Source organism: Pristis pectinata, chromosome X (genome assembly GCF_009764475.1).
Source record: "Pristis pectinata isolate sPriPec2 chromosome X, sPriPec2.1.pri, whole genome shotgun sequence".
Taxonomy (NCBI): Eukaryota; Metazoa; Chordata; class Chondrichthyes; order Rhinopristiformes; family Pristidae; genus Pristis; species Pristis pectinata.
Window position 1 is genome coordinate 970,415 of NC_067450.1, and position 27,080 is coordinate 997,494.

The following is a 27,080-nucleotide window of genomic DNA, read 5'->3' on the forward strand; positions in this document are numbered from 1 at the left end:
TCCAGCGGGAGGGCGGCCGAGTGATTGGCAGATTGGCGCCGGACCTTGTACCCGACGGGAGGCACTGTACCCTGTACCCGACAGAGGGGGGCAAGGGGGGCACTGTACCCTGTACCCGACAGAGGGGGGCAAGGGGGGCACTGTACCCTGCACCCGACAGAGGGAGGCAAGGGGGGCACTGTACCCTGTACCCGACAGAGGGGGGCAAGGGGGGCACTGTACCCTGCACCCGACAGAGGGGGGCAAGGGGGGCACTGTACCCTGTACCCGACAGAGGGGGGCAAGGGGGGCACTGTACCCTGTACCCGACAGAGGGGGGCAAGGGGGGCACTGTACCCTGTACCCGACAGAGGGGGGCAAGGGGGGCACTGTACCCTGCACCCGACAGAGGGAGGCAAGGGGGGCACTGTACCCTGTACCCGACAGAGGGGGGCAAGGGGGGCACTGTACCCTGTACCCGACAGAGGGGGGCAAGGGGGCACTGTACCCTGCACCCGACAGAGGGAGGCAAGGGGGCACTGTACCCTGCACCCGACAGAGGGAGGCAAGGGGGCACTGTACCCTGTACCCGACAGAAGGGGGCAAGGGGGGCACTGTACCCTGCACCCGACAGAGGGGGGCAAGGGGGCACTGTACCCTGTACCCGACAGAGGGGGGCAAGGGGGCACTGTACCCTGCACCCGACAGAGGGGGCAAGGGGGCACTGTACCCTGTACCCGACAGAGGGGGGCAAGGGGGCACTGTACCCTGTACCCGACAGAGGGGGCACGGGGGCACTGTACCCGACAGAGGGGGCAGGGGGGCACTGTACCCTGTACCCAACGGTGGGGCACTGAGGGGAGCACTGTACCTTGTACCCGACGGGGGGCCCTGTACCCTGTACCTGATGGTAGTGGCACTGAGGGGGCACTGTACCTTGTACCTGACGGGGGCACTGGGGGTGGCACTGTACCTTGTACCTGATGGCTCTGGCACTGGGGTGGCACTGAGGGGGGACCGTGTCTGAGTGCTGGCGCTGAGGGGGCACTGAGGGTGGCAGCGCTGGCACGGGGGGGTGCAAGGGACTGTGTCTGGGCACTGAGGGGGAGGGACCGTGTCTGGGTGCTGGCACTGAGGGGGAGGTGCTGCAAGAGACCGTGTCCTGCAGTGTGTGTGGGGTCCCCGTCATCAGCATGTGAATTCAAGCAATAAGGGGCATCAGAGGAAGATTCCCGGAGCAAGTGCTGATTCTGACACTATTCCATGTACGTTTTTCACTCGGTCAGCTGTTATAAGACTGTAGGGGACAGTTCAACAGTTTTATAACAGCGGGGTAGAAACCGTCCTTGAGTGTTCTCAGGCTTTTGTATCTCCTCCCCCCTCCCGTCAGTGAAATGATCTGTATGGACGGCAGGCAAAACAAAGTTTCACTGTAGCTCGGTACATGTGACAATAATAAACCAATTCACCAGTTTAAAGTGGGAGGCTTGCTATCAGCAGACAGGGAGGTATTCCTTACCAGGAAGTTGTACCAGCTCCCCTCCACCACACAGCCCAGCTCCTTCCACCCCAAGTGCAGTCTAACCAACCTAACTGAAGCTGCAAGAAGCTTCCCTCTCCATAGGGGCCTGAGGGAAAGCTGAGGACAACAGAAGTAAATTGGTTTGTTACTGCCGCGCGTACCGAGGTACGGTGAAAAACTTTGCATGCCATCCGTACAGATAAAGTGTCTCAGTCACAGAGAAGGTGCAGTGCAGGCAGACAATAAGGTGCAAGGGTGAGGCAGGGCAGGCACGGTAGTGCAGCGGTTAGCGTAACGCTACTACAGCGCCAGCGACCTGGGTTCAATTCCCGCTGTTGTCTGTGAGGAGTTTGTACGTTCTCCCTGTGTCTGCGTGGGTTTCCTCCGGGTGCTCTGGTTCCCTCCCACGTTCCAAAGATGTATGGGTTAGGAAGTTGTGGGCGTGCTATGTTGGCACCAGAAGCGTGGCGACACTTGCGGGCTGCCCCCAGAACACTCCATGCAAAAGATGCATTTCACTGTGTGTTTCAATGTACATGTGACTAATAAAGATCTTATTATTAGTATTAACAGGTAGGTGTGGTTCTGTTTCTCTGCTGGTGCCACCAATGCCAATCTTTCGATGGTCTCTCCTGAGGCTTTTTGTGGGACCCCTATTGTACACTTGGCTGAGGTCCAGTTAACCCTGATCTGTGGAGCCCAATAGCAATAGAGCAGATGTAATGGTTGATATACTTAATGCCGAGCAGGAGATAATTTGTAGTCAGCTCCTGTGATAAGTACCCAACTGTAGACCAACTGATGAGCTATGCATAAATTGTTCTGTTGCAAAGAAACAATTTTGAAAGTACAGTATCATTAAGTGAAGTATTTTCTGATCTTTCTAACCTGGCTCACAGAGAGATGATTAACACCACATTGTTTGTATAATTACACATTTATGTGTGTACAAAAAAGTTTTAAGTGGATGTTATAATACTAATTGTGTTATTTTCCTGCTAATTAAATCTTGATTCTTAACTGGTAGCACTGCTGTGATTAATCCTCCCTGTCAGTAATCCTTCAGAACACAGAACAGTACAGCACAGGAACAGGCCCTTCGGCCCACAATGTTGTGCCGATCCTCTCCTCGCTCATCATGTCTGTGGCCCAGCGCGCAGCTGTTTCTGAGACCAAAGGAATTGCTCGTTGCTTTTTGAATGAAACGACTCACAGGAGAGGAGAGAAGGGAACGGTTTCGAACACTGAAGGAATAGACCTCACCGAGATGTTCTTGGATCTGAGCTGCCTGTATTCAAATCATATCCACTCTATTGCCAGCGTGTATGGTACTGAGGCTGCTCTAAGGGTCATAGAAAAAGAAATCAAAGATGTCTTTGCTGTTTACAGTAAACTAATTAAACTAGTAATTAAACACCTAACTAGACTAATCCCTGCTGCCCGCACAGTGTCCGTCTCCCTCCGTCCCCTGCACATCCCATGGGCCTGTCCAACAGCCTCTCAAACCCCTCTATCGTACCTGCCTCCACCCCCACCCCTGGCAGCACATTCCAGGCACCCACCGCTCTCTGTGTACAAAAAAACCTGCCCCGCACATCTCCTCTGAACTCTCCCCCTTTAGTTTGGATAAATATTCTTGATGAACTCTGCAGAGGTCCCAGGTATACACCTTGACAATAACCCATGGGCAAAAAAATAGACCGAAACACAGGATTAAATCTGTGCCTACAATAACCACCAGGTTGTGAGCATTTAATTGCAACAGATGTAATCTGCCGTGAGTGAAAGATTATGCTCCTTATGTCATAAGCAAAACACTGCCGGTGCTGAAAATCTGAAAAATAACAGTGTAGACTATTTTCTAAATGGGGAGAGAATTCAGAAATAGGAGGTATAAAGGGATTTGGGAGTCCTAGATCAGGATTCCCTCAAGGTTAACTTGCAGGTCGAGTCAGTAGCAAAGGCAGTTGTAGCATTCATTTCAAGAGGACTAGAATATAAAAGCAACCATATACTGCTGAGGCTTTAGAAGGTGTTGGTCAGACCACATTTGGAATATTGTGAGCAATTTTGGGCCCTGTATCTAAGGAAGGATGTGCTGGCGTTGGACAGGGTCCAGAGGAGGTTTACGAGGATGATCCTGGGAATGAAAGGGTTAACGTATGAGGAGCGTTTGATGTCTCTGGGCCTGTACTCGATGGAGTTCAGTTGGATGAGGTGGGATCTCATTGAAACCTACCGGATACTGAAAGGCCTGGATGGAGTGGACGTGGAGAGGACGTCTCCGTCAGTGGGAGAGTCCGGGATCCGAGGGCACAGCCTCAGGATAGAGGGACGATCCTCTAGAACTGAGATGAGGAGGAATTTCTTCAGCCCGAGGGCGGTGAATCTGTGGAATTCGTTGCCACAGACGGCTGTGGAGGTCAAGTCATTGGGTGTATTTAAGGCAGAGATTGATAGGTTCTTGATTGGTAAAAGGGTTCAGGGTAATGGGGAGAAAGTGGGAGAATGGGGTTAAAAAAAATCAGCCATGACTGGGTGACAGAGCAGACTCGATGGGCTGAATGGCCTAATTGTCTTATGGTCCAAGATCCGGTTCCATCACCACAAGCTCCAACTCTCCATGCAAGCAACCAAATGTCGTGTGACAGAAGTGGCAGGGCACTTGACCAAGGGGATTATCACAGCCGAGCTATTCAGGATAATATTAGTGCACTGGGATAATGTCTAGAACCTGTGTTGTAATCCAATTGTTATCAATGTCCTCCAACAGATGAGCGGGAGATGAAGATGGCTGCCCTCCCTGGCAACGCACGGTTGTTGATCCCACAACGATGACCTTATGTTTTATGTCATTTTTATTCAATAGTTGGGTCCACTGAAGAACGTCATCCTGAGAGTAGCAGATCAGTGTGGCCAATTCTTCTGCAAAGCTGCCCTAGGGTACTAACCTCAGAACAGGCCAGGTAACCGAGCAAAGGCCACAGCTGAGGCCGGGACCTTCCGGGTCTGTGTGGCTCAATGTCACTCTGGATCGTGTCCGCATTCAGAGTCTTCCATTCACCCACTCGAGCGTGTTCTGCCTTTCAGTCACATCATGGCTAATCTGTGACCCAAGGCTTACCTGCCTAGGCTCAGTATGATAGCCGAACAAAACCCTTCATACTCAGGAAGCTTGAAATGGCCCCGAGTCTAGACAGCTTTTCGTGGGAGACAACTCCAGATTCCCATTGTTCCTTGTTAAAAGTGCTTCTTGACATCACCCCTGAATAAACTGGCTCAAAATTTAATTATATGCCCTTGTTCTTGATTACCTCCCCCCCCCCACACACACACACACTCCCCACACACACACAGACACAATCCCCACACACACACACACACAAACACAAACACACTCCCCACACACACACACAGACACACACACTCCCCTCACAGACACACATACTACCCCCACACACACAGACACAGAGTCACACACACACACGCATGCACGCACACAAATAGTTTCTATCTCTCTCCCCCCTCCACCCCCAGATTTGATCTATTGAATCCTTTAACATCTTCCGTATCTCAAAAAGACCGCACTTCAGTCTTCAAGCTGAGTTAACACTGACCGTCCTTCTAATAAATCTTTATAGACTGGTATCATTGTCACAGTGCATCTCGACCAAAATATTATGTGTTAAAATGGCGGTTTGAAGATTTTCTCATAATACCCAGTCCTTTCCCTTATCAATCGGAGCTCCTGGGAACAGCAAGGCCCTGGAATTCTGGAGTTGTTCAACAATCACTTTGGGCACGTTAGTGAAAGCAGACTGACATTGGTGAAGTCTCAGTCCACAGGCAGGACCAAGTACATCTTGTGACAAACACGTCCTGATCACCGGCCAGTTTGCCTGTTGGGAAAATTACATCATGTCCCAGAGTCACACAGCACGGAGACAGGCCCTTGGGCCCAACTGGTCTGTGTCGACCAGGATTCCCATCCAAGCCGGTCCCATCTGCTTGCGTTTGGCCCATTTCCCTCTAAACCTTTCCTGTCCGTGTAGGTGTCCAAGCACCTTTGACCTACATAGGAGGTATAGTATAGAAATGGGCCATTTGTCCTGTTCCGTTCTCCTTCGAGTATTTACCCATCCTCCCCTTAACGACATCAATGCTTTTGGCCTCTCAAACCACTTCACAATACTTGCATTCTAACTATTGTCTGAGTAAGTGTTGAAATACACAGGAATTGCGGCTGAACCCTTTCTTATGGCTGATGAGGAAAACACACTTGCCAACTAATTTCTCGTTGAGTTATCCTTTAACCTCACATATTGCATCATATGCTTACTCCATTGAAACATTAGCCATGTGCAGTTGAGGCTCATAGGTTACAGATACAAAAACAACATGTAAACACAATGACCGCCTACTTTTAGTCAGTGTTCCATGAGGTTTCACAATCAGGAATACGGCTCAGTGCCATGGGACGATACCCAAGGACAAAGCTCCACGTGCAGTGCTGAGCTCTGCAGCTCAGGAAGGCGGCAGCATTGATAGGTCCCGTGCAGAGTGAGCCCATCTCACTGGGTGGTGTAAGGTTGAAGTGGTTCAATTGCCTTCCTTTGCTTCACGTTAAATTTGTTAAATTGGTTTATTATTGTCACAAGTTACCGAGGTATGGTGAAAAACTTTGTTTTGCATGCCATCCATACAGATCAGTTCATTGCAACAGTACATCGAGGTAGTACAAGGGGAAACGATAACAGAATGCAGAATAAAGTGTCACAGTCACAGAGAAAGTGCAGTGCAGGCAGACAATAAGGTGCAAGGGCCACGACCAGGTAGATTGTGAGGTCAAGAGTCCATCTTATTGTACAAGGGGACTGTTCAATAGTCTTATAACAGCGGGATAGAAGCTGTCCTTGAGCCTGGGTGTACGTGCTTTCAGGCTTTTGTATCTTCTGCCCGATGGGAGGGGGGAGAAGAGAGAATATCCGGGGTGGGTGGGGTCTTTGACTATGTCGGCTGCTTTACCAAGGCAGCGAGAAGTGTAGACAGTCTGTGGAGGGGAGGCTGGTTTCCGTGACGCGCTGGGCTGTGTCCACAACTCTCTGCGGCTTCTTGCGGTCCCGGGCAGAGCAGTTGCCGTCCCGAGCCGGGATGCATCCGGATAGGATGCTTTCTGTAGTGCATCAATAAAAGTTGGTGAGGGTCAAAGGGGAGATGCCGAATTTAGAGAAGGGCAATCAGTGAATCAAGCTATGTTTGCGTGGGCAGCACTCTCCCCTGATGTAAATGTAGTCCAGTCTCCCTGCTGTTTATGGGAGATTGCTGTGTTCTAATTGTCCATCATGTTCTGTACATTCCAATTCCAACTGAGGTTGTGAAAGGCTTCATTTAAATGCAGTCCTTTCTTCCCTCCCGATATCTCCCTCCTGGCTACCTGTAAGCAAGAACTGAGTCAGTGCCAAGTGAGGGAAGTATTGTTCTGAACCAGGATAAATCCCCCTCCCCTCACTGCTGCTACTGCCACGTTTGAATAGCCGATGTACTGAATGGGCTCGATCATGAGCAGCGACGACCTTGGCTACAGATGTCTGTGGCACAACACTCGAGAGGCAGTCCCTTGAGCAACTCAATAAATCCCACACGGATTCAGGCAGAAACTCCCTCAAGTGCTGGAACTGGTTTTGATCCCTTCCGACCTACCATCAAACAGATGCTCGGGAATGTTAGACCCTTGTGTTGCAGCATGGAATTTGACTGCGTGGTTATCTCACTCTCGTCCAACTGCTGCCTTCTGTTGTGTGGGGTCGGGGGAGTCGCCAGATTGGCCTTCCTATTTCCTCCTGAACGATGGCACGTTGGGATCCGACAGAGCTGCCGTACCTCCCAGACGTGATTCCTTCAAAACTTTCCCTCACGCAGTTGGACTTCAGGCTGCACTTCCTGCAGGGGTAACCAGTGATGGATCTATAAATATCAGTTATATGCCATTTCTAATTCGACACTGCTTAAAGTAGGCATTCAGAATCTGTGTGGTCACCAGCACGCTTGCAATGAATTACAGTGTATAACCTTGAGTATTCACCTTTCAAATATAGATTTGAAATGAATAAAAATTCAGAAAGTCAAGGGTTCAGATCCCACTTCAGAGACGGGAAGATACTTCTCCAGTGTAGGACTGAGGGAAGGATCGCACACAGGAAGTGCTGCACATTTATTTGGTAATTAAGTTGGTAAATTGGTTTATTAAAATTTGTAAATTGGTTTATTATTGTCACATGTACAGTGTGAGGTACAGTGAAAAGCTTATTTTGCATACCAATCATTTCATTATGCAGTGCATCGAGGTAGTACAAGGGAAAACAATAACAGAATGCAGAATAAAGTGTCCCAGCTACAGAGAAAGTGCAGCACAGGCAGACAATAAGGTGCGAGGGCCACGACCAGGTAGATTGTGAGGTCAAGGGTCCATCTTATCGTACTAGGGGACCATTCAATAGTCTTATAACAGCGGGGTAGAAGCTGTGCTTGAGCCCGGAATATACTAAATGACTGAGCTTCCACATTGCTGCAGGGGAGAGAACGCCAAAGATTTATCACCCTTTGGGTGAAGAAATCTCTCCCCATCTGTCTTGAACTGCCGACCCCTTATCCTGAGACTGGGGCCCCTGGTTCTAGACTCCAGGAAAAACATTACCCCTGCATTTACCCTGCAAGAATTTTATGTTTCAATGAGATCACCTCTCTCATTGCTCTAAACCCAAGGGAGTGCAGAATCTTTGCTTAATCTCTCCTCGTACGACAAATCCGCCATCCTAGGAATCAAATAAATTCACAGCATTGGGTGATTTAAGGGAGCATGGTGGCAGTAGGCAGGTAGGAGTTTATGGTTCATAATGCCAGCATCTTAGTCTCATGGTAAGTGTTGGGTGCTGTTCTTGAAGGTACAATGCAGGACTGAGGCTGCATCCAGCTGCTTAGTGAGTGAGGAATAGATTAAACCCTGGACATTCTCTCTCCTCCCCCCTCCCGTCGGGCAGAAGATACAAAACCCTGAAAGCACGTACCACCAGGCTCAAGGACAGCTTCTACCCCGCTGTTATGAGACTATTGAACGGTCCCCAGTACGATAAGATGGACTCTTAACCTCACAATCTACCTGGTTGTGGCCCTCGATGTACTAATGTGGTGAAATGGCATGAAAAACAAAATCTTTCACTGTATCTCGGTACATGCGACAATAATAAACCAACTTACCAGTTTATTCAACACAGGGATTGAAGGTTTTTGCGATGTCGAGCATCAAGGAAAATGGGGCGAGGTGCAGGAAAGGTGGTGATGAGGTAGAAGATCAGCTGTGGTTTTGTTGAATGGACAAGCAGGCACGAGGCACCGGATGTTGGAGTCATTGTATAATGAGACAGGATTAATTAACGATCTCGCAGAAACAGATGGATGCCCTGGGAAAGGGTGGTCACTGCATGGTGGAGTTTCACATTCAGTTTGAGGGCAAGAAACTTGGGTGTGAAAATGGTGTCCTGAACTTGAATAAAGGCAATTTTAATGGTACAAGTGTAAAATGGACTGGGAAAACACATTAAAGATTAATATGATAGATCAGCAGTGGCAGCAAAAGGACGCAAGTGGGAGCGTGTACAGGAAGATGCAACATCTGTAGCTAACTGAGGAAGTTAGGGATGGTGTCAGATTGGGTAAGATGATGTACAATGCTGCGAAGATTGGTGATAGGCCAGGGATTATTTTTTTTTGTGTGAAAGCAGCAAAGGACAACTAAAAAAAAATTATCGAGAGGATAAACTATAAGCCCCAAAGCTTTGCCCTTGCGTTTTTCTTTTCATAGCCCCACATGCAAGTCAAGTGCTGACAACATGAGTGTCCCTGAGACCATAGAATAGATGCTAGCTCCAATCAGTCACACCTTTTACCTATCCTGGCACATATTTTTAAATCTCTCTTCCCCCTCCCCACCCCACCCAAAATCTATACAAACACAAAAAACAGACATTCAATGAAAGAGGTTCAAAAGAAGCATTTATTAGCAGTATTTGTAGGAAACCAGTATGATGCAAAATGGTGAGGTGTATTCAATATACAGACAATTGATTGTACCTCACAAATTACATAGTATTCATCTGTGGCTGCTTGTCAGTATACATTAACTGACATTATTGCTGAATGCAAACAGTGACCCATGAAGAATTAAGGAAACATTTAGTGCCTGCAGTATTCATTGACCTCTGTTGGTTAGTGGCCAATTTCCAGAGCAGCAGATTGCAACTTCACAGTGAGATGTTGCACTCCTGCAGTATCACATTATCACCACTGTGTGGCGATGACACATCACTTGTCCTACTACTTCATGTAGCAGTTGAAGTCTGGCAGTAGATCTGAATCTGGAACCCCCCCCTAAGGGGGAAAAAACCTTGTCCTACATCTTATGAGCCTCACTGGCAATGCTAGTGTTTATTCCTTGGCCTATTTCCCCTTGAACTCAGTGGCTTGCTAAGCCATTTCCAAAGGCAGTCAAAATTCAACCAGATCGTCTGTATGGGTCCAGGCTACACTGGGGTAAGGACATCTCCCCAAACAGCATTAGCAATCCAGGTGGGTTTTTACAACAATCCCATGGTTTTGTGGTCACCATGACAGATTTTTTTTTTAAAAAAACTGTAACTTAAATAGCTTTTTTGTTTAACTTGAATTGAAATTCCCCAGCCACCATGGGATTTGAACTCACATCTCTGGATAGCTAGTCCAGTAACATAACCAGTGTTTTTAAACCCTTGATTAATGATGATCAACTTAAAAGACGATTAGGAAGATACCAGGTTCAGATCCCAGTCTGCAGTGCGTGAACCGATCGCAGCTACGTGTGGAATGAAAGTCTTCAGGGGTCACCCAGTAGCCTAGATGGCATGTGGGGAGAGGACTGGACGTGGCTATGTTCAGGGTCAGAGATCCTGACACTGTCCTTTTTTTAAAAAAAATAGTGCCCTGCAGTTCTTGCAGAATTGACTTCGATGCTATAAAGCCAAAATACTTCTGAATTTATCTGCTGTTACTTTGTCAGGGCAAGGTAACACCTTTGTCCAGCTGTGAAACATGAAAACAGCTGGCATTTCTACTTTGCCTTTCACTACTTCAGAACATCCCAAAGAGCTATAGAGTCAATGTGCTAAGGACTCACGTTCACTGCTTACATTTAGGAAACACAACAGTCAATGTGTACAGCAAGCTCCCAGAACAGCAGCATGAGGGAGACAGATTGATTGAGGTATATTGGCTCCAGGACAACCAATTACAAAAAGTTATAAACAGCACAGCATTCTCCTTGTATAGTTATCCCGAAGAAATGGTCTCTACAAACAGTAACCGAGTATATGACGGTCAGGGACAGAAGAGCTCTCACCCCGGCCCGTGCAAAAAAGTCTCCACTGTTGGCACTTTAAAAGACAGAAGAACAGTGCACAGGAAAGGACTCATTCAGTTACAGAACACAAATGCTGCAGGTGGAAACCAGACATAGGAAGCTGAGGGAGGCCTTGATAAGTTTACTGAGATAAGAAACAGCCACTTGTCATTCAATTTATTCACATCCAAGTGGGAACACGTACATTTCTAGCCACTACACTACCAGAAGGGTGCAAGATTTATGAGGATTTTGCCAGAGCAGGTGAAATATAGTTATGCAGAAAGAATGACTGAGGTTGTTTCCTTTGGAACAGAGGAGAGATTTGATTGAGGTGTCTGCAACTACGAAGGCTTTATTTCCTCAGCAGAGATATCAGTAACCAGGGGAACAGGGATTTAAAGAATTAGAAGGATTAAAAGGCAGTCAAGGTTTTGTTTCCCCACTCGGAGGGTGGTGGTCTGTAACTCACTGCCTTATAAGGTAGCATACAACAGAACAGGACAGCACAGCACAGGCCCTTCAGCCCACCATGTTGTGCTGAACTAACTAAACCAATAACTCCTAATTAACCTAATCCCCCCTCCCTGCACATTGCCCACATCCCTCCCTCCTCTGCATATTCATGTGCCTGTCTAAGAGAAACCCTCACCACATATTAAAAGTATCTGGATGAGCACGTGATGAGCCATAACCTACAGGACACCAGACTAAACAGTAGGAAATGAGGTCAGTTGAATCCCTTTCTCCCTTCAGCTAGCAGAGATACAGCAGGTCATTTCTGTGCCATATAATTTCTAACTTTAACTCACTTGCATTAAGGCAGCACCTTCCACAATTTTACAATGTCACAAAATGTTTAACAGCGAATTAACTATTCTTAAAACCTGGTTACTTGTTGCAGTAAACAGCAGCCAATTTGTGCACAGCAAGGTCCAACAAACAGCAATGCAATAATGACCAGATTGTTTTTGACTACGACGTTAGTTTGAAGGATAAATATAGGACCCAGGTTACCTGTGGTCTTTTACATCCAATAAGAGAGCAGACAAGGCCTCCGTTTAACACTGCACCTGAAAGGAGACTCCCCTGAATGTGTAGCCATCCCTCCATACTGCACTGGGAAAGTCTTGTGCTTCTAGGTAGTGACATGGGGCTCAACAGCACAACCTTCTGAGTCAGCGAGAGTGCTTCCCCATGAGCCACACCAGAACAGCAAGGGCACTTTCTTTTAACTAGAACCTACAAAAGCTAAACACTGCAGTTGCTGGAAATCTGAAAAGAAACAGAAGGTGCTGGTACCACTCGGCAGGTCAGGCAGCACCAGCTGAAAGGGAACTTCAGGTCAACTGCATTTCATTAGGTCGAGGTAAGACTGGTTTTGGGTTGCAGAGAAAAGGGAAGGGGCTGAGAGAACAAAGGTAATGCCTCTGATATGGTGGAGACTGAATGACAAGTGGAGGTGGTGCTGGAGATTGGAGCGTAGGAGACTGAGAGGTGACCTTATAGAGGTGTACAAAATCATGAGGGGCAGAGATAGGTCTTATTTCCCAGGGTTGGGGAATCAAGAACTAGAGGACACAGGTTTAAGGTGAGAGGGGAAAGAGGTTTAATAGGAACTTCAGGGGCAACTTTCTTTAAAAACACAAAGGGTTGTATCAATGTGGAACAAGCTGCCAGAGGAAGTGGTTGAGGCAGGTACAATAAGACAGTTGGATAACCGCATGGATTGGAAAGGTGTAGAAAGTTATGGGCCAAACGCTGGCAAATGGGACTAGCTTGGATGGGGCATCTTGGTCAGCATGGACCAGTTGGGCCAAAGGGCCTGTTTCTGTGCTGTACAACTATGAGATGCCGTTCCTCAAGCTTGCACTATTCAAACAAAGTCCAACATATGGGGCCAAGGATCGGAGTGGGAGTCATCACCCCCTCACAAACGCTTCTACCCTCTCCACCCCCCTCCCCTCTGCAGCCTAACCTTTTCTCGTTCTGATGAAGGGTCATCCACCTGAACTGTTACCCGTTTCTCCCTCCATAGATGCCAACTGATCGGCTGAGTGTTTCTACTGTTGTTTGTACTTCAGAGAGACTGTCAATTTTTGGTCCATCTCATACTGGTGAGAATAAATGAAAAGGAGGAGAGGAGCCTTTGTACCATTAATTACAAGGTATTTGAACTTTTTTGCCATTTTATAAATATGCAATAGAAAAGCAAGTTGGAGGAATTAAGGGCATGGCTCAACTTGGTCTCTTGTATAGAATTGCTCTGAAAATCTCTGTTCCAAGTGGGTTGACAAACCACTAGCATTGGACTGGTTCCAAAACTTTGATGAGGTTCAAATCCTGACCTCACTTCCATCTAGATTGGGCAGAGGAAAAATAAAAGCCAAACAACCGAGAGCAAAGTACTAACCCAAAGGGTTTAAATATAATTCAAACCACAGAGTTCAACAACAACAAAAAAAAAGAAATGGTGGAAACACAAAGGCCTTTTGAGCTGAAGCATTAATTCTGTTTCTCTTTCCACAGATGCTGCCCAACCTGCAGAGTGTTTCCAGCATTTTGTGATTTACTTCAGATTTCCACCATCCACAGAGTTTCATTTATAGAAGAATTCAAGACTTGGCTGTGAAAACAAAATGAGTGCTACAAGGCATAAAGTCAGCTGGGCTGCACTTTGAATGTCCTCAAGTACAAGAGTGGAAGTTAGAGAGTTACAAGTATCTGAATACAGAGAATAAATTACTGCCTGACCCAGTAATCTGATGCTTTCAAAAAGTTATTCTTTTAAAAACATATGTCAGAGTTGTACAGCACAGAAACAGACCATTCGGCCCACCTCATCCATGCCGACTGAGATGCTTATCTACGCTAATCCCATTTGACTGCGTTTGGCCCATATCCCTCCATTCCTTTCCTAGTCACGTACTGGTACAAATGCCTTTTAAACTTTGTATCTGCCTCCACCTCCTCTTCTGGCAACTCATTCCACATAACCACCACCCTGTGTGGAAAAACTTGCCCCTCCGATCTTCTGTGCTTGTAACTACTACTCTCACTGCTCCCATTAACTCCTTTGGTCTCGCCCTAACAGAGATATTCCCTTTGTTCTACTCATTCCCTCCCTCACCTTCTTTGCCACGAAAAACAAACTCGCTGTCTCTCTCTTTTCCAGTACTGACGAAGCGGCTCAGACCTGGAATGTTAACCGTTTCCCCGTCCGCAGGCACCGCTTGGTCTGCTGAGTGTTTCCAGCACTTTGTCTTATTTAAGCAAACTAGCAATGTGAGTAAAGGAGATTTGCTGAAAAGAGAACCAAAAAAAAACTGGCCATAATCCTTGGCTGTATGTTGCTCAAGGATCATTGTTGGAAATAAGGCAAGCAGAGGTGACCACCCAACAAGCTCCCGTTTTGGAGGTCCCGTCACAAGGAGTTGTTTGGTGGACGCCAGGCACTCACCTGTAGGAAGAGGTGGTGTGAGGGAGAAACTAGTTCTCTGGCATGCCTGAGAGTAGCTGCGCCACAGAGCACTAGGTACGTCCTGAGGCCAATTCCAAATGTAGACAGAGGTTAAAAAATATCTTTCATGCTCTCTGGCAGAAATTGCCCAGGGTGGCTACAGGAGTGTGAGAGTGACACTGTGAACAAATATCAGTTTACATCTGGAGGATCAAGCACAGTGGCAATGCACTGGTCAACAAAGCCACAGAAATCCACCATTACAACATGCACAGCCTCAAAATTATATAGCGCCTTTAATTTCATAAAGTCTCCCCAAGGGTCTTTGCAGGAGCATTGTCAAATAAACTTTGAAACTGAGTCGCAAGGAACCTCCTGCGTAAAAGTTGACAATTCTGCTTGCAGTTGCTGGTTTTCACCCACATTGCTTGGGAGTTCTGAACTTTCACCCAGTTAAGGTGGAAGTCCTGAAATTTTGCTCAGCTGAATGCTGATCCTGGGGAACTAGCTCTCTGTTGTTGGATGTGCAAAGCTCTGCCAGTTCCCCAGGACCTAGATGGGAAATTTCCCTGTCGAGCCTGCACTGTTTACCTGACACTAGGTTCTGATGGGAAGAAATAGCTATTTTAACAGTTTGTGTTTTTCCAACATTTGTGAAAGTTTCCTTCACGTCCGGCAAAGACCAAATTCAATTGCAAACTCCAAGCTCGGGATTGGAGAAGTATAGAACTCGGAGGATTGTTAGATTAGGAGAGGTTACATACACAGGGAGAGGCAAAGGCATGGAGAGATTTGAAAAGCAGAATCAAGAGTTGTAACCAGAGGTTTTGCTGAGTAAGGAGCCAGTGTAGGTCAGCAAACAAGGCAATGGACGAATGGGGCTTGGTGCAAGTCAGGACATGGGCGGCAGTTTCGTAGGCTCCATTTACAGAGAACTGAACTTGGGAGGCTCCCCAGTTACATACCCAACATCAGTGATGGGGAAGGTGCTGGAGTGTATAGTAAAGGATGTAATAACAGAACACCTTAAGGGGAAAAAAATTGGATTGAGCAGAATCACTGTGCGTGAAAGGAAAATCACGTTTGACTGATCTGCTGGTGATCTCGGAGGATGTGACTTGGTAGAATAGATAATTGGGGTGGGGGAAGGGAACCGGTAGATGTGGTGTGTAGGTGTCACGAAGGGCAAGGGGTGCGTTCCAAGAAAACCGTCTTTTTCCACAAGTTTCCATAACGCAAAATCACCTCATCTGTGGGCAATTCAAGAATCGCAAGTTGGAACAAAATACAATTTGATCTATTTATATCCCCCACAAACTCCACGAGAGTGAATTTTATCTCCACATCTCAAATTTTCAGGTAGCGATTTGCTTATTCCACAAGGGCGAATTTCCATAACCCAAATGGCCGTAACACGGGGGTTGCCTGTATATGGATTTTTAAGAAGGTTTTTAATTAGGTCCCCACAGAGGTTGGTGATAGGTCAGAATAAATGGAACTGGGGGTTATACACTGGCAAGAACTTAACATTAGTTATCAGACAGCAAACAAAGTGGGAATAAGAGGACCCTTCTTGGGCTGGCAGGCTGTGACTGCACTTGGGCACTGCAGGGATCGGCACTTGGGCCTCAGCCACGACAACCTGACTGAAGGGACCAAGTGTCACAATTCCCAGTTTGCTGACAATACTAAACTAGGTGGGATTGTGTTGAGGGAGGAAGGGCGTAAGGAGGCTTCAAGAGGAAAATGGACAAGCTGGATGAGTGAAAGTGCAAGGTCATCCATTTGGGAGCACAAAATAGAAACACAGTATTATCTTAAAATGGCAAGAGATTAGGTAACGTTAACCTCCAAAGGATCTAGATATCCTTGTACACAAGTCAATAACTAACATGCACGTGGAACGAGCAATTCAGGAAGGCAAATTTTTTTTGGATGTCATTACAAGAGGATTGGAGTTCAGGAGGAAAGATGTCCTACTGCAATTATATGGGGCTTTGGTGAGACTGCTTCTGGAGTATTGTGTACTGTTTTGGTCTCAGTTGGCCCTTGGGTGAAATCACCCCCGGCAAGGACAATGCATTCAGATCAACAGAAAAACTCCACCTTTTTATCTCTGTGAGAAATGGAGGATTTAAGGTGAATTCACCCTTTCTAAGACTGGGCTTTCTCCCTCCATCTGCACCGCGTTAGTCCATGGCAGCCCCCAGTTAAAGCCTGGGTTCACTAGAAGAGGGCAGCCACACAAGTGGAAGGAGAAAGTAATTCGTCCACAACACAATAATCCTCACTCTTCTTTAGGAGCAGCTATCAGTCACCATCAACCCTCACAAAAAGCTCTATCCCTCCGATTTGATCGGAACAGTTTTGAATTGTCAGAAACAAACTATTTTAAAAGGATACAAATTACTCAGGTCCAGTTAAATAATGGGATGGGAATACGGGGGAGAGTAAAATGGGTTAGGGTAGGATTAGTGTGTTTAAAATAAAAGGTGGTTAATGTCCAGCACGGAGTTGATGGGCCGAAGGGCCTGTTTCTATGCTGGTCTCTCTCTACAACTTGAAACGAGACCGTTTGGTAGGGGCGTGGGGGCCGGTGACATCTTGCTGGCTGTCATGCATCCAATGCTTTGAGGTGTTCAGTTTAAGGAGCCGAGGGAGAAGGGTTGGATATACTTGGATATAAAGAATACCACCTTTATACAGTTGACAGGTTACCAAAAAGGGAGCGGAAGAAGAGGTCACAAGTTCCAAGAACAAAGATCAGCGCTTTGGTAGCCGCCGTGGATCCCTTCCGTTGCTAAGGGTGCTGGTCGCTGGGGTGGAGGCGGATGTGGCCGCCGCCTGGCTATTCCCTGGGCCGCGTCCATTGCCTCTTCCACCTGCCGCTGCCGCCGCCGGCTGGTGATTCGAGTTGCCCGGGGACGCTCCACCTGTGCCAGCGGCGTTCAGATTCTCGTTACCTGGAGCGACGGGAACAAGGAACAAAACCGGATGACAACGGCGTCTCGAGCGAGGTGGTTTCCTTCTACGGGCAATTTAGGAAACTTCCTCATTACATCCCCACCACCCCCATCCATCCTTAACTGCCCACCTGAGAGAGACAGGCACTCCGATCCCCTTGCTACAGTTACCACCTCTTGGTAAATTGCTCTGCGCAAGTGCCAAGGTTCTGCTCAGTGCCTTCTCCCTTGGTATGGGTCAATTCAAGGACCAAATAGTACAGAACTCGAGGACTATTTGCACCGACTGCAGCTCACTAATCAGTGCAATCAGCACGGAGCTAATCAACCAATGGACCAGATGAAAGCTCAGTCACACCTGGTGGTGACTGACGGGACAACCAAACAGGAGGCTGCTCCAAGAACATGTTCATCTTCAACGATGGTGCAGCGCAGCATGCGGGTGTTCGAGATGAGGCTGAAGCATCGGCAGCTAATTTCAGACAAAAGGTGTCGAGAGGATGATCCGGCACAACTTGGTCTCCAAGTCACCGTCATCACAGAAGCCAGTCTTTGTCCAATTCAATCTGCTCCATGTGGTAACAGCAAACAGTTGAGAGCACTGGATAGAGCAAAAGCATTCCAGTGCAATTTACAACCCCTCAGCTAATGAAGCAGCCCATGCTCGCATGCAGCGAGACCCAGACAACACAAGCACAGGCTGAAAAGTGCTAAGCAACATTCAGGCTGCACAAGAGCCAGACAACGAGAGAGTCCGACTCATCGTTTGGGGTGTTCCTATCGCCGAGTCCCTCACAACTTCCTGGGGAGAAGGTTACCGTTGACTGGAAACTCAAATGGACCAACCACAGATACTGTGGCTACAAGAGCAGTTCAGAGACCGTCATAGATGCACCCAGCTGCCAGAACTTGGTGGTCTACATGCCAGGAACACAAAAGGCTTTGCTGCAGCTTGACCTCGTTTTCCCAGAATTAATCCAGCAAAAATCCACACAGGTTATCAGCAGCACAGCTTTACACGTTGTATCCGATACTTGCAGAACCCTCTGCCACTGCCCGGGACCTGGTCCCTTTTGCCCAAGAGATCAAACAGTTACAAACTGGTTAACTGTGGGAAGCTTCAGTCAACTGCAGGGGGCTGTCCATTGTCAAAACCTCTACCCCTACCCCATTTTCTCAGGTGAGTTGTGCACGCAAGGATCTCAGTGCAAGGAAGTGAAACACACTTTGCCTCCTGTCACCTGTTAGTTGCAGCAAGGGCAGCTGCCAAGTGAAGGTCTCAACAACCTGCCCTTGCCTATGGTCAAGCCCAGGCCCAATTGCACACTCGTGACATTGCATTTCCCACACCAGAGACACCACGACCTGGCTGAGCAAGGTTGCCAATGCAAGTGCTCACAAGGAACCAGACTGACTGTCCGAATACATTTCACACTGAATGCTTTTGCAGCCAGCAGATCTTCATCCCATCAGTGAAAGCTGGAATCTAATCCAGGATATCTAAAAAGAGCTGCCTTCATCTATTGCCTTTTGCCATACCTTCACATCCCAGAAACTTTTGTAGTCACTGTCGTAATGTAGGAAACAGCAGCCAATTTGCGCAGAGCAAGATCCCACAGATACCAACGTAATAATAACCACAGCACATTTTTCATGATGTTGGTTGAGGCAATTTTGCGAGTAAACCATCAAAGTTTACATTCATTTTTGGCAGGTTTTCTTTAAATAGTGATAGGGCAGTGCGGGAATACATCACTGAGCTATGCCAACAATTAGAGAAATCAGCAATAGCAAACACTTGTGTCTGCTGGAGAGAGAGAATTGGCATTTCTGTATCACAAGCTCAGGACATCCCAATGAAATTTTTCTTTCTGAAATGCAGTCACTTATTGTAATGCTGGACACACAGCAATCGATTTGCGCATCGCAATCTCTCACAAGCAGCACACTGATGATAATGGCATTACGTGCTTCATTGAGGTTTATTGAGGGATGAATACTGGGCCCAGAAAACCCAGGAGAACTGCCAAGGGATCTTTTACACCAACTTGGGAGAGCATACTGGGTCTCGGTTCAACACTTCATCCAAAACAGTACAGTATCTTGAGCACTGCCATGCCAACAGAAACCTCAGAACATTTCAACAATGTGTTTGTCTCTCATCACAATTTCTTCCCAAGTTCCAGGGTTGGTGGTGTCAGTCACATGGGATACTGTGGGTTCTTTAATGGAGGTACTTACCGGTACTAACAGAGGGAGATGAAGTCGCTGGTCCAGCTGTAGAAGAACTTTGTTCAGATGGAGTCTTAAAAAGGAAGAAAGAAAAAGTGTTCAGGCTTAGCTGGCTCAACCATTCATAAATGACAGAAATTCACTCCATCCCTCTTCCATGACAGGGAGTACCAACATGGGCCTATTGTCTGCCTCTACTGACTTGCACCACACCACTCACCACAGGCAGGCAATAGACCCGACCTCAAGTGGCTGCTGAAAACAGATTGTTGTTTGATTGTGCAAAACTACTGGATTCTCTCACGTCAGATCAAGACAAGCTGCTCCTCGAGCTTCTTCAAAACCAATGCACAAATTGCTGAGAGGAAGAGTCAGGTTGCGTAGCAACTCTCGATCTGCGCACCCCCCCACCACCGACAATTCAACAGGTTCTACCGCCAGCACACTCGGTCCTGGTGAAAGGGTCGCATGCCGCACCTGACGGCGTTAAGGAAGAACCCAGGTCTGTCCACATTTAGTTGAGTAGTTACTACATTTCAGCTCAGCAGCCCTAGCCTGGGGAATAAGCAATTCAAGATGGTTCAGCAAATTGGATGTGTGGAGAAGGATAGGGTCAGACTTAACTGTGGTGCCTTCATTGGTCAAGTAGCCTGTCCACACACTCACTGCCATGGTTAGAAGATTAGCCCCAGTGTCCAGAGTTTGGGAGGGGTAGTCAGTCAAGGCATTGATCGACCGCAACTATGGGCACGTGACCGTCAGGCAACAAAAGTCTTGGGATCTCTGCTCCTTGTGTGGTCGAGCAGCTTGTCCACACTCACAGGAGAGGAGTGGCACTTTGGGACCTGTAGCCCAGCAAAGAGCCAACAGCTTCAGGAGGGAGGGAGATAATTACCCTGGAAAAGCCAAGGAAATGGCCACTTGGATAGGGAACCAGAGGACTGACACCCATCTGCAGTGGTAGGGGGAAAATGTAAAATAGCATTAAATTAAACAGCAGAACCAACCAGAGAGACATGAGAGACTGCAGATGCAGCAACACACAATCTGCTGGAGGGACTCAGCGGGTCGAGCAGCATCTGTTGGGGGGGGGGGTAGGTGAGGAGTTATTGATGTTTTGGGTCCAAACCCTGCATCAGGATCAAGTGTGGAGAGGGGGAGTTGGCCAGTATAGAGGAGAGGGCAGTGTGGTGAGAAAGGAGTCCATAGTGATTGGTGGACTGAGGACTGATACAGGGTTTCAATGTGAAACGTCGATAGTTCCTCCTCAACCCCCCCCCCCCCCCCCCCCCGACCCCACAGACACTGCTCGACCCGCTGAGTTCCTCCAGCAGATTGTTTGTTGCATAACCAACCACTTAGGCAACAGACTTACCGGTTTGTTCTGTGACAGCGGCTGGGGAATGTACTCAGGATTAGGGTCACTGAAATTCGGCACTTCTGAATACTGCATACAAAACCTAAAAAGGAAAGAAGCATCTGTAATTTTGCACGTCTGCACAGATCACACTTGCTGTTGGCAAATTTCAGTCCAACACATTTCTTGGGAGTAATATGCAGGCAACAGCAAATAGTTCTGACGTGACAAGTATCAGAAACAAGTCTCTCTCCCCCACCAAGCTGGGCACAAAATAGTGCACAGGATCTTTTGAAATGGAACAGGGGATCTCTCCGCTAACCTTGGCTGTTATTTATCCTTATTTCAAAACGCCAAAACACTTTTCTCTTGGCCCCATCAATTCCCTTTTGAAAGTTTCTATTGAATCTGCCCCTCCCTCTCACAAATGCTTCCATCAAAATCTCTCCCTTTCCTGTGGGGAGATGGCACCCCCTCAGAATAACATAATCAAGGTCAGGAATAAAGAACAGCCACTTCCGACCCCTCGCTGAACTCCATATCGAAGCTTCAATATGGCGGCAGACCTGCTGAAACTTCTCAAACTTTACCCAAACTATCAGATTAGTCAACCCAAGGACCATGGCAAGAACTTGAGCTTAAAGCAGCATCTTCCCCGTTTCCAGTTTGAAGGCACAGAACTTACTCTCCTACTTTCTGGAGATCCCCTCCTCTCCCTGTGTAGAGTGTCAGACATCCTTTCCAGATTGAGGCATATCTGCAAAATATAACACTCTTTGAAATATAATGTTAGTCACAAAACTCAAAATGTAGTCCATTAAAAAAAAGCAAAACCACTTATGCTATCAGTTTGCTGCTGAATCGTGCTGGTGGATGGGCCCCAGGTCCAGCAGACCTAACCCAGGGTGTTCCAAGTCTCAAGTCATGCCACAGTGCACAGGTGGGTGGCACACTGCCTGCTCACATTTGAAGCAAGGGTCGCCAGAAAATCCTTCTTCACATGGAATAGTTAACCTGTGGAATATTCTCCCACATGGTCTTCCAGAGGGCAAAGACCCTGAAAGGAATAATCTGATGCTACAGGAGGAGGTAACACAAGGATCTCCAATAGAGGGCACGTGCTATAAGGAGAGGTTGGACAAACTTGGGTCGTTTTCTCTGGAGCGGCGGAGGCTGAGGGGAGACCTGATAGAAGTTTAAATGATTATAAGAGGCATAGATGGAGTAGACAGCTGATATCTTTTACCCAGGGTAGGAATGTCTAATACTGGAAGGCATGAATTTAAGGTGAGAGGGGGTAGGTTCAAAGGAGATTTTTTTTTTAAAACACAGAGTGGTGGGTGCCTGGAATGTGCTGCCAGGGGTGGGGGTGGAGGCAGATACGATAGAGGGGTTTAAGAGGTTCTTAGATAGGCACATGGATATGCAGGGAATGGAGGGAGACGGACATTGTGTAGGCAGAAGGGATTAGTTTAGTGAGGCGTTTAATTACTAGTTTAATTAGTTCGGCACAACATCGTGGGCCGAAGGGCCTGTTCCTGTGCTGTATTGTTCTGTGTGCTGTGTTATATGTTTACATTAACAATGAAACACTAAAAGGCATTACTCTTCCATAATTATCATGATCTCGCACAGTATGGCTTCATCATTGGTGGTTATCCAAAGCTATCTTCACTTTGAGGGGGTTAGCATACTAACAGAAAAACAGCTTCATCAGACAGATCAATGAACTTATTCTCATGATTTACATACATGTGGCACCTGGGTTGTGAAGGAAGGATCTGAAGTGGATTAACCTTGCTTGGGCTCCATGGTGTCGTTGAATTGTGTATCACTGCAATCGAGGCTCAAATACTTAATCACGGGAGTACCATCACACCAAATACTCCGCCACCTTCTCATGGCCTTCTGCTTGGACCACTACAGTAACAAGGGATGCACAATAAATGCAGCCTGGCACGCATTACGGAGACCCAGAGAACAAGAAAAACAACTGGCACTCAGGCGAGTTTGAAAGGGTACTTGGAGACATCAGTCCAGTGGGAGTTACCCACTGAAGGAGGAGAAATCAGCAAGATTTAGCCACCATTTGCATTCATAGGAGTGTAGCAATGTTTGCTCCAATTTTAAGTTTTGTTAAACCATGCGAGTTACCCTCTGGTCAGTCGGATAATGTCTCCAGCCTGAATCAGACTTCCCACATCGTCCCACACGGATATGTTGATGCTGCCGGTTTTATCAGCGACTTTGCACGTCCTGACTTCGTGCCCATCCTTTGTTTTGGTCACTCGGCCTACAGAACAGGAAACACAACGACTGACGACTTGACAAAGTTCACCCAGGGACTTAAAACACGCGCCGGGGATGTTTTTTTCTCAAATGCTCCATGTACATTTTCTCAGGCTTCCTGTGCTATCAGTTCACTTAGAAAATGAATGAGTAGAATCAACATGGATTTACAAAAGGGAAATCATGTTTGACTAATCTATTGGAGTTCTTTGAGCATGCATCTAGTTGAGTAGATGAGGGGAAACCAGTGGATGTGGTTGGTGTGTTTGGATTTACAGAAGGCTTTTGATAAAGGTCCCACATAGGAGTTTGGTGAATATGGGGGGTGGGAATAACACCATAAGACAAAGGAGCAGAAGTCGGCCATTTGGCCCATCGAGTCTGCTCCGCCATTCTCCCATTTAGCCCCACTCCCCCACCTTCTCACCATAACCTTTGATGCCCTGGCTACTCAGATACCTATCAATCTCTGCCTTAAATACACCCAATGACTTTGCCTCCACAGCCGCCCGTGGCAACAAATTCCACAGATTCACCACCCTCTGGCTAAAGAAATTTCTCCGCATCTCTGTTCTGAATGGGCGCCCTTCAATCCTGAAGTCGTGCCCTCTTGTACTAGACTCCCCTACCATGGGAAGCAACTTTGCCACATCTACTCTGTCCAGGCCTTTTAACATTTGAAATGTTTCTATGAGGTTCCCCCCTCATTCTTCTGAACTCCAAGGAGTACAGCCCAAGAGCCGTCAAATGTTCCTCACACATTAACCCCCTCATTCCTGGAATCATCCTAGTGAATCTTCTCTGAACCCTGAATTGAGTGTTAGTTAGCAGTAGGATGCAAAGAGTGCAAATGATGCAAAACTCTCGTCAGCAGGCTGTGACTAGTGGGGTACCTCAGGGATTGGTTCTTGGACTCCACCTATTCACAATCTATCAATGGTTTGGTTGAGTGGACCAAATGTTATATTTTCAAGTTTGCTTATGACACAAAACTAACTGGGAACATGAATAGTAACGAGGATGCAAAGAGACTTCAGCATTCAAATTCGGAGTAGGTGCTGACCACTCAGTCCTCAAGCATCACCAACTAGAAAAAGACCCATTTATGGCTATTGTTTCCTGGTAGTCAGCCAATCTTCTTTCCACACCAGTACGTCACCTCTCACACCATGAGGTTTTACTTTCTGCAAGAACTTTGATGTGGAACCCATTCAGATACCTTACGAAAACGTAAGGTGACATAGTCAAACTAAGGGAGTGGGCAACAGCATGGCAGATGCAGTATATTGTGGAAAAATGTAAGGTTATCCACTTTGGTACAGCAATCACAGAAATGCCATGTACTTTTTTTTTGAAAACAATGAGCGATTGGGAAATGTTGATTTTCAAAAGGATCTTGTACACTGGTCACTGAAAGCAAATACCCAGATGCAGCAAGTAATTAGGAAGGCAAATAATATGTTGGCCTTTATCACAATGAGATTTGAGCAAATTGTCATACTGCATTTATAAGGCCTTGACAAGAACACATCTGGAATATGGCGTACAATGTTTGCCTCCTTAACTTATAAGAAGGATGTAATTGCTATAAAGGGGGTGCAGCAAAGATTGACCAGACTGGCTCCTGGGATGGTAGGTTTGTCATACAAGGGGAGATCAAGTAGGCTAGGCCTGTATTCTCTGGAGTTTAAAAGAATGAGAGGTAACCTCATTAAAATATTCTAAATTCGTACAGAGTAGAGGCAGGAAGGTCATTTCCCCTGGCTGAGGAGTCTAGAACTCAGGGTCAGTCTCAAAATAAAGGATAGGCCATTAATACTGAAATAAGGGGAAATCTCTTCACTCAGAGGCTGTGAATCTTTGGAATTCTCTACACAAAAGGGCTACAGAGGCACAGTCATTGATTCCATTTAAAACAAGGCTCAATAGGATAGTAAAGGAATCAAAGGGATAATGGGGAGAAGGCAAGAAACTGGAGAAGTCCAGTCATTCTTGTTGAACAGTAGAGTAGTTTCAGTCAGCCAAATGGCCTACTCCTGCTCCCATTTCTTATGTTATGCCCCATTTCCTCCTGGGGAACCTTTATCTGTCACAAGGCCAACGTCAATGAGTACAAAATGAGATATCTGAAGAAACACAGGTTTGGAATTACACAGTGCCAGACTGTTGTTAAAAAAAAACAACACAAGTGTTTAATCAACCTCATTCATTCATGCATGTCAGGAAGCCATCTACTGCTAACAGACATTATTCAAATATGATACTATTAACACAATGCAGTTTGTCCCATATGCCTCCCCTGGGCAGCTAGGAATGGAAGGATCCCAGGTTCCACCAGTGGCAGGGATAGAAGACGTTAATCTCGGTAGTTACACGAACCAGTGAATTCTGCCTGAAAAGTTCACATAACAAAGACAGGACTGGATTGTGTCCTGTCAGAGGGACGAAATACAAAATGCTTCCTCCACTCACCGATCTCCAGGACAATGAAGAGAAGGTTGAGGTTTTTTAAGCCAGCTTTGATATCCTTCACGTAAGTGTCGCTTGACATCCTCCCTTCACCCAGGGAACATCAATTATCCTGAAGCTACAAACTTGAGCCAACAAGTTGGAGGGACCAGGCTTACAACACATGCAAATCACTGGCTGGACTTGCAGGACCACAATTCTCCCTCCTTCCACAAAATATCCCCCCAAAGCTTCCTTAAACACCACATCAGAGTAACGAACCCAAACCGCCCCCTCCTCCCTTGTCCACAATGGCAACCCCACCGCTTTCTCTCTGAAAACTCTGGCTTCCCTTCAACCGACCTTTGACAGGCAGACCCTCTGACCAATCAGAGACCGCCTTGCACCTTGGCGCCACCTGGTTGGTTGTGCCTTCAACCAACAGGGACGGGACATCCGCTGGCTGGCACCGTCCGGACGCAGCCGAGCTCCCGAAGGAGGCCGGTGGGAGGGAGTGCCGATGTTAAAGGCGCCATGCGCTTTGATTAGGAGGCAGGTGAGATGAAGTGCGTCAGGCCGTCCGCAGGTTACGAACGCCCGACCTATGGGCACTCCTACATACGAACAAGCTCCCATAATATTATTAAATTCAAAACTCTGACTTATGTACCTGCATTCATAGAACATAGAACACTACAGCACAGTACAGGCCCTTCGGCCCACAATGTTGTGCTGACATTTTATCCTGCTCTAAGATCTATCTAACCCTTCCCTCCCACATCGCCCCCCATTTCTCTATCATTCATGTATCTATCTAAATGTCCCTGATGTATCTGCGCCCACCACCTCTGCCGGCAGTGCGTTCCACGCACCCACCACTCTCTGTGTAAAAAAACTTACCCCTGACATCCCCCTTGTACTTTCCTCCAATCACCCTAAAATTATGTCCCCTCGTGTGAGCCATTGTCGCCCTGGGAAAAAGTCTCTGACTGTCTGCTCGATCTGTGCCTCTTGTACACCTCTATCAAGTCACCTCTCATCCTCCTTTGCTCCAAAGAGAAAAGCCCCAGCTCGCTCAGCCTATCCTCATAAGACATGCTCTCCAATCCAGCAGCATCCTGGTAAATCTCCTCTGCACCCTCTCTAAAGCTTCCACATCCTTCCTATAATGAAGCAACCAGAACTGAACACAATACTCCAAGTGTGGTCTGACCAGAGCCCTATAGAGCTGCAACATCACCTCGCAGCTCTTGAACTCAAACACCCCGACTAATGAAGGCCAGCATGCCATACGCCTTCTTAACAACCCTATTGACCTGCGCGGCAACCTTGAGGGATCTATGGACATGGACCCCAAGATTCCTCTGTTCCTCCACACTGCTGAGAGTCCTGCCATTAACCTT

The 27,080-nt window shown here is 47.2% G+C and overlaps 1 protein-coding gene across 4 annotated transcripts; it reads right to left on the minus strand.

The window, feature by feature from the left end:
- Positions 1-2,515: 2,515 nt before the first annotated feature.
- nabp2 (nucleic acid binding protein 2) lies at positions 2,516-26,019 on the minus strand. Of its 4 annotated transcripts, none has more exons than XM_052009400.1 (6): positions 25,702-26,019; positions 23,095-23,233; positions 21,626-21,697; positions 20,959-21,043; positions 19,593-19,656; positions 2,516-2,843 (listed from the first exon to the last, which is right to left on the minus strand). In XM_052009400.1, exons 1-6 carry the CDS (start codon positions 25,778-25,780, stop codon positions 2,812-2,814), a joined length of 471 nt encoding a protein of 156 aa, XP_051865360.1. In that variant the 5' UTR covers positions 25,781-26,019; the 3' UTR covers positions 2,516-2,811. The 4 variants fall into 4 exon arrangements, with proteins under 4 accessions (XP_051865360.1, XP_051865359.1, XP_051865361.1 ...); XM_052009399.1 differs by lacking the exon at positions 2,516-2,843 and adding an exon at positions 5,816-6,935; XM_052009401.1 differs by lacking the exon at positions 2,516-2,843 and adding an exon at positions 6,948-7,441.
- Positions 26,020-27,080: the final 1,061 nt, after the last annotated feature.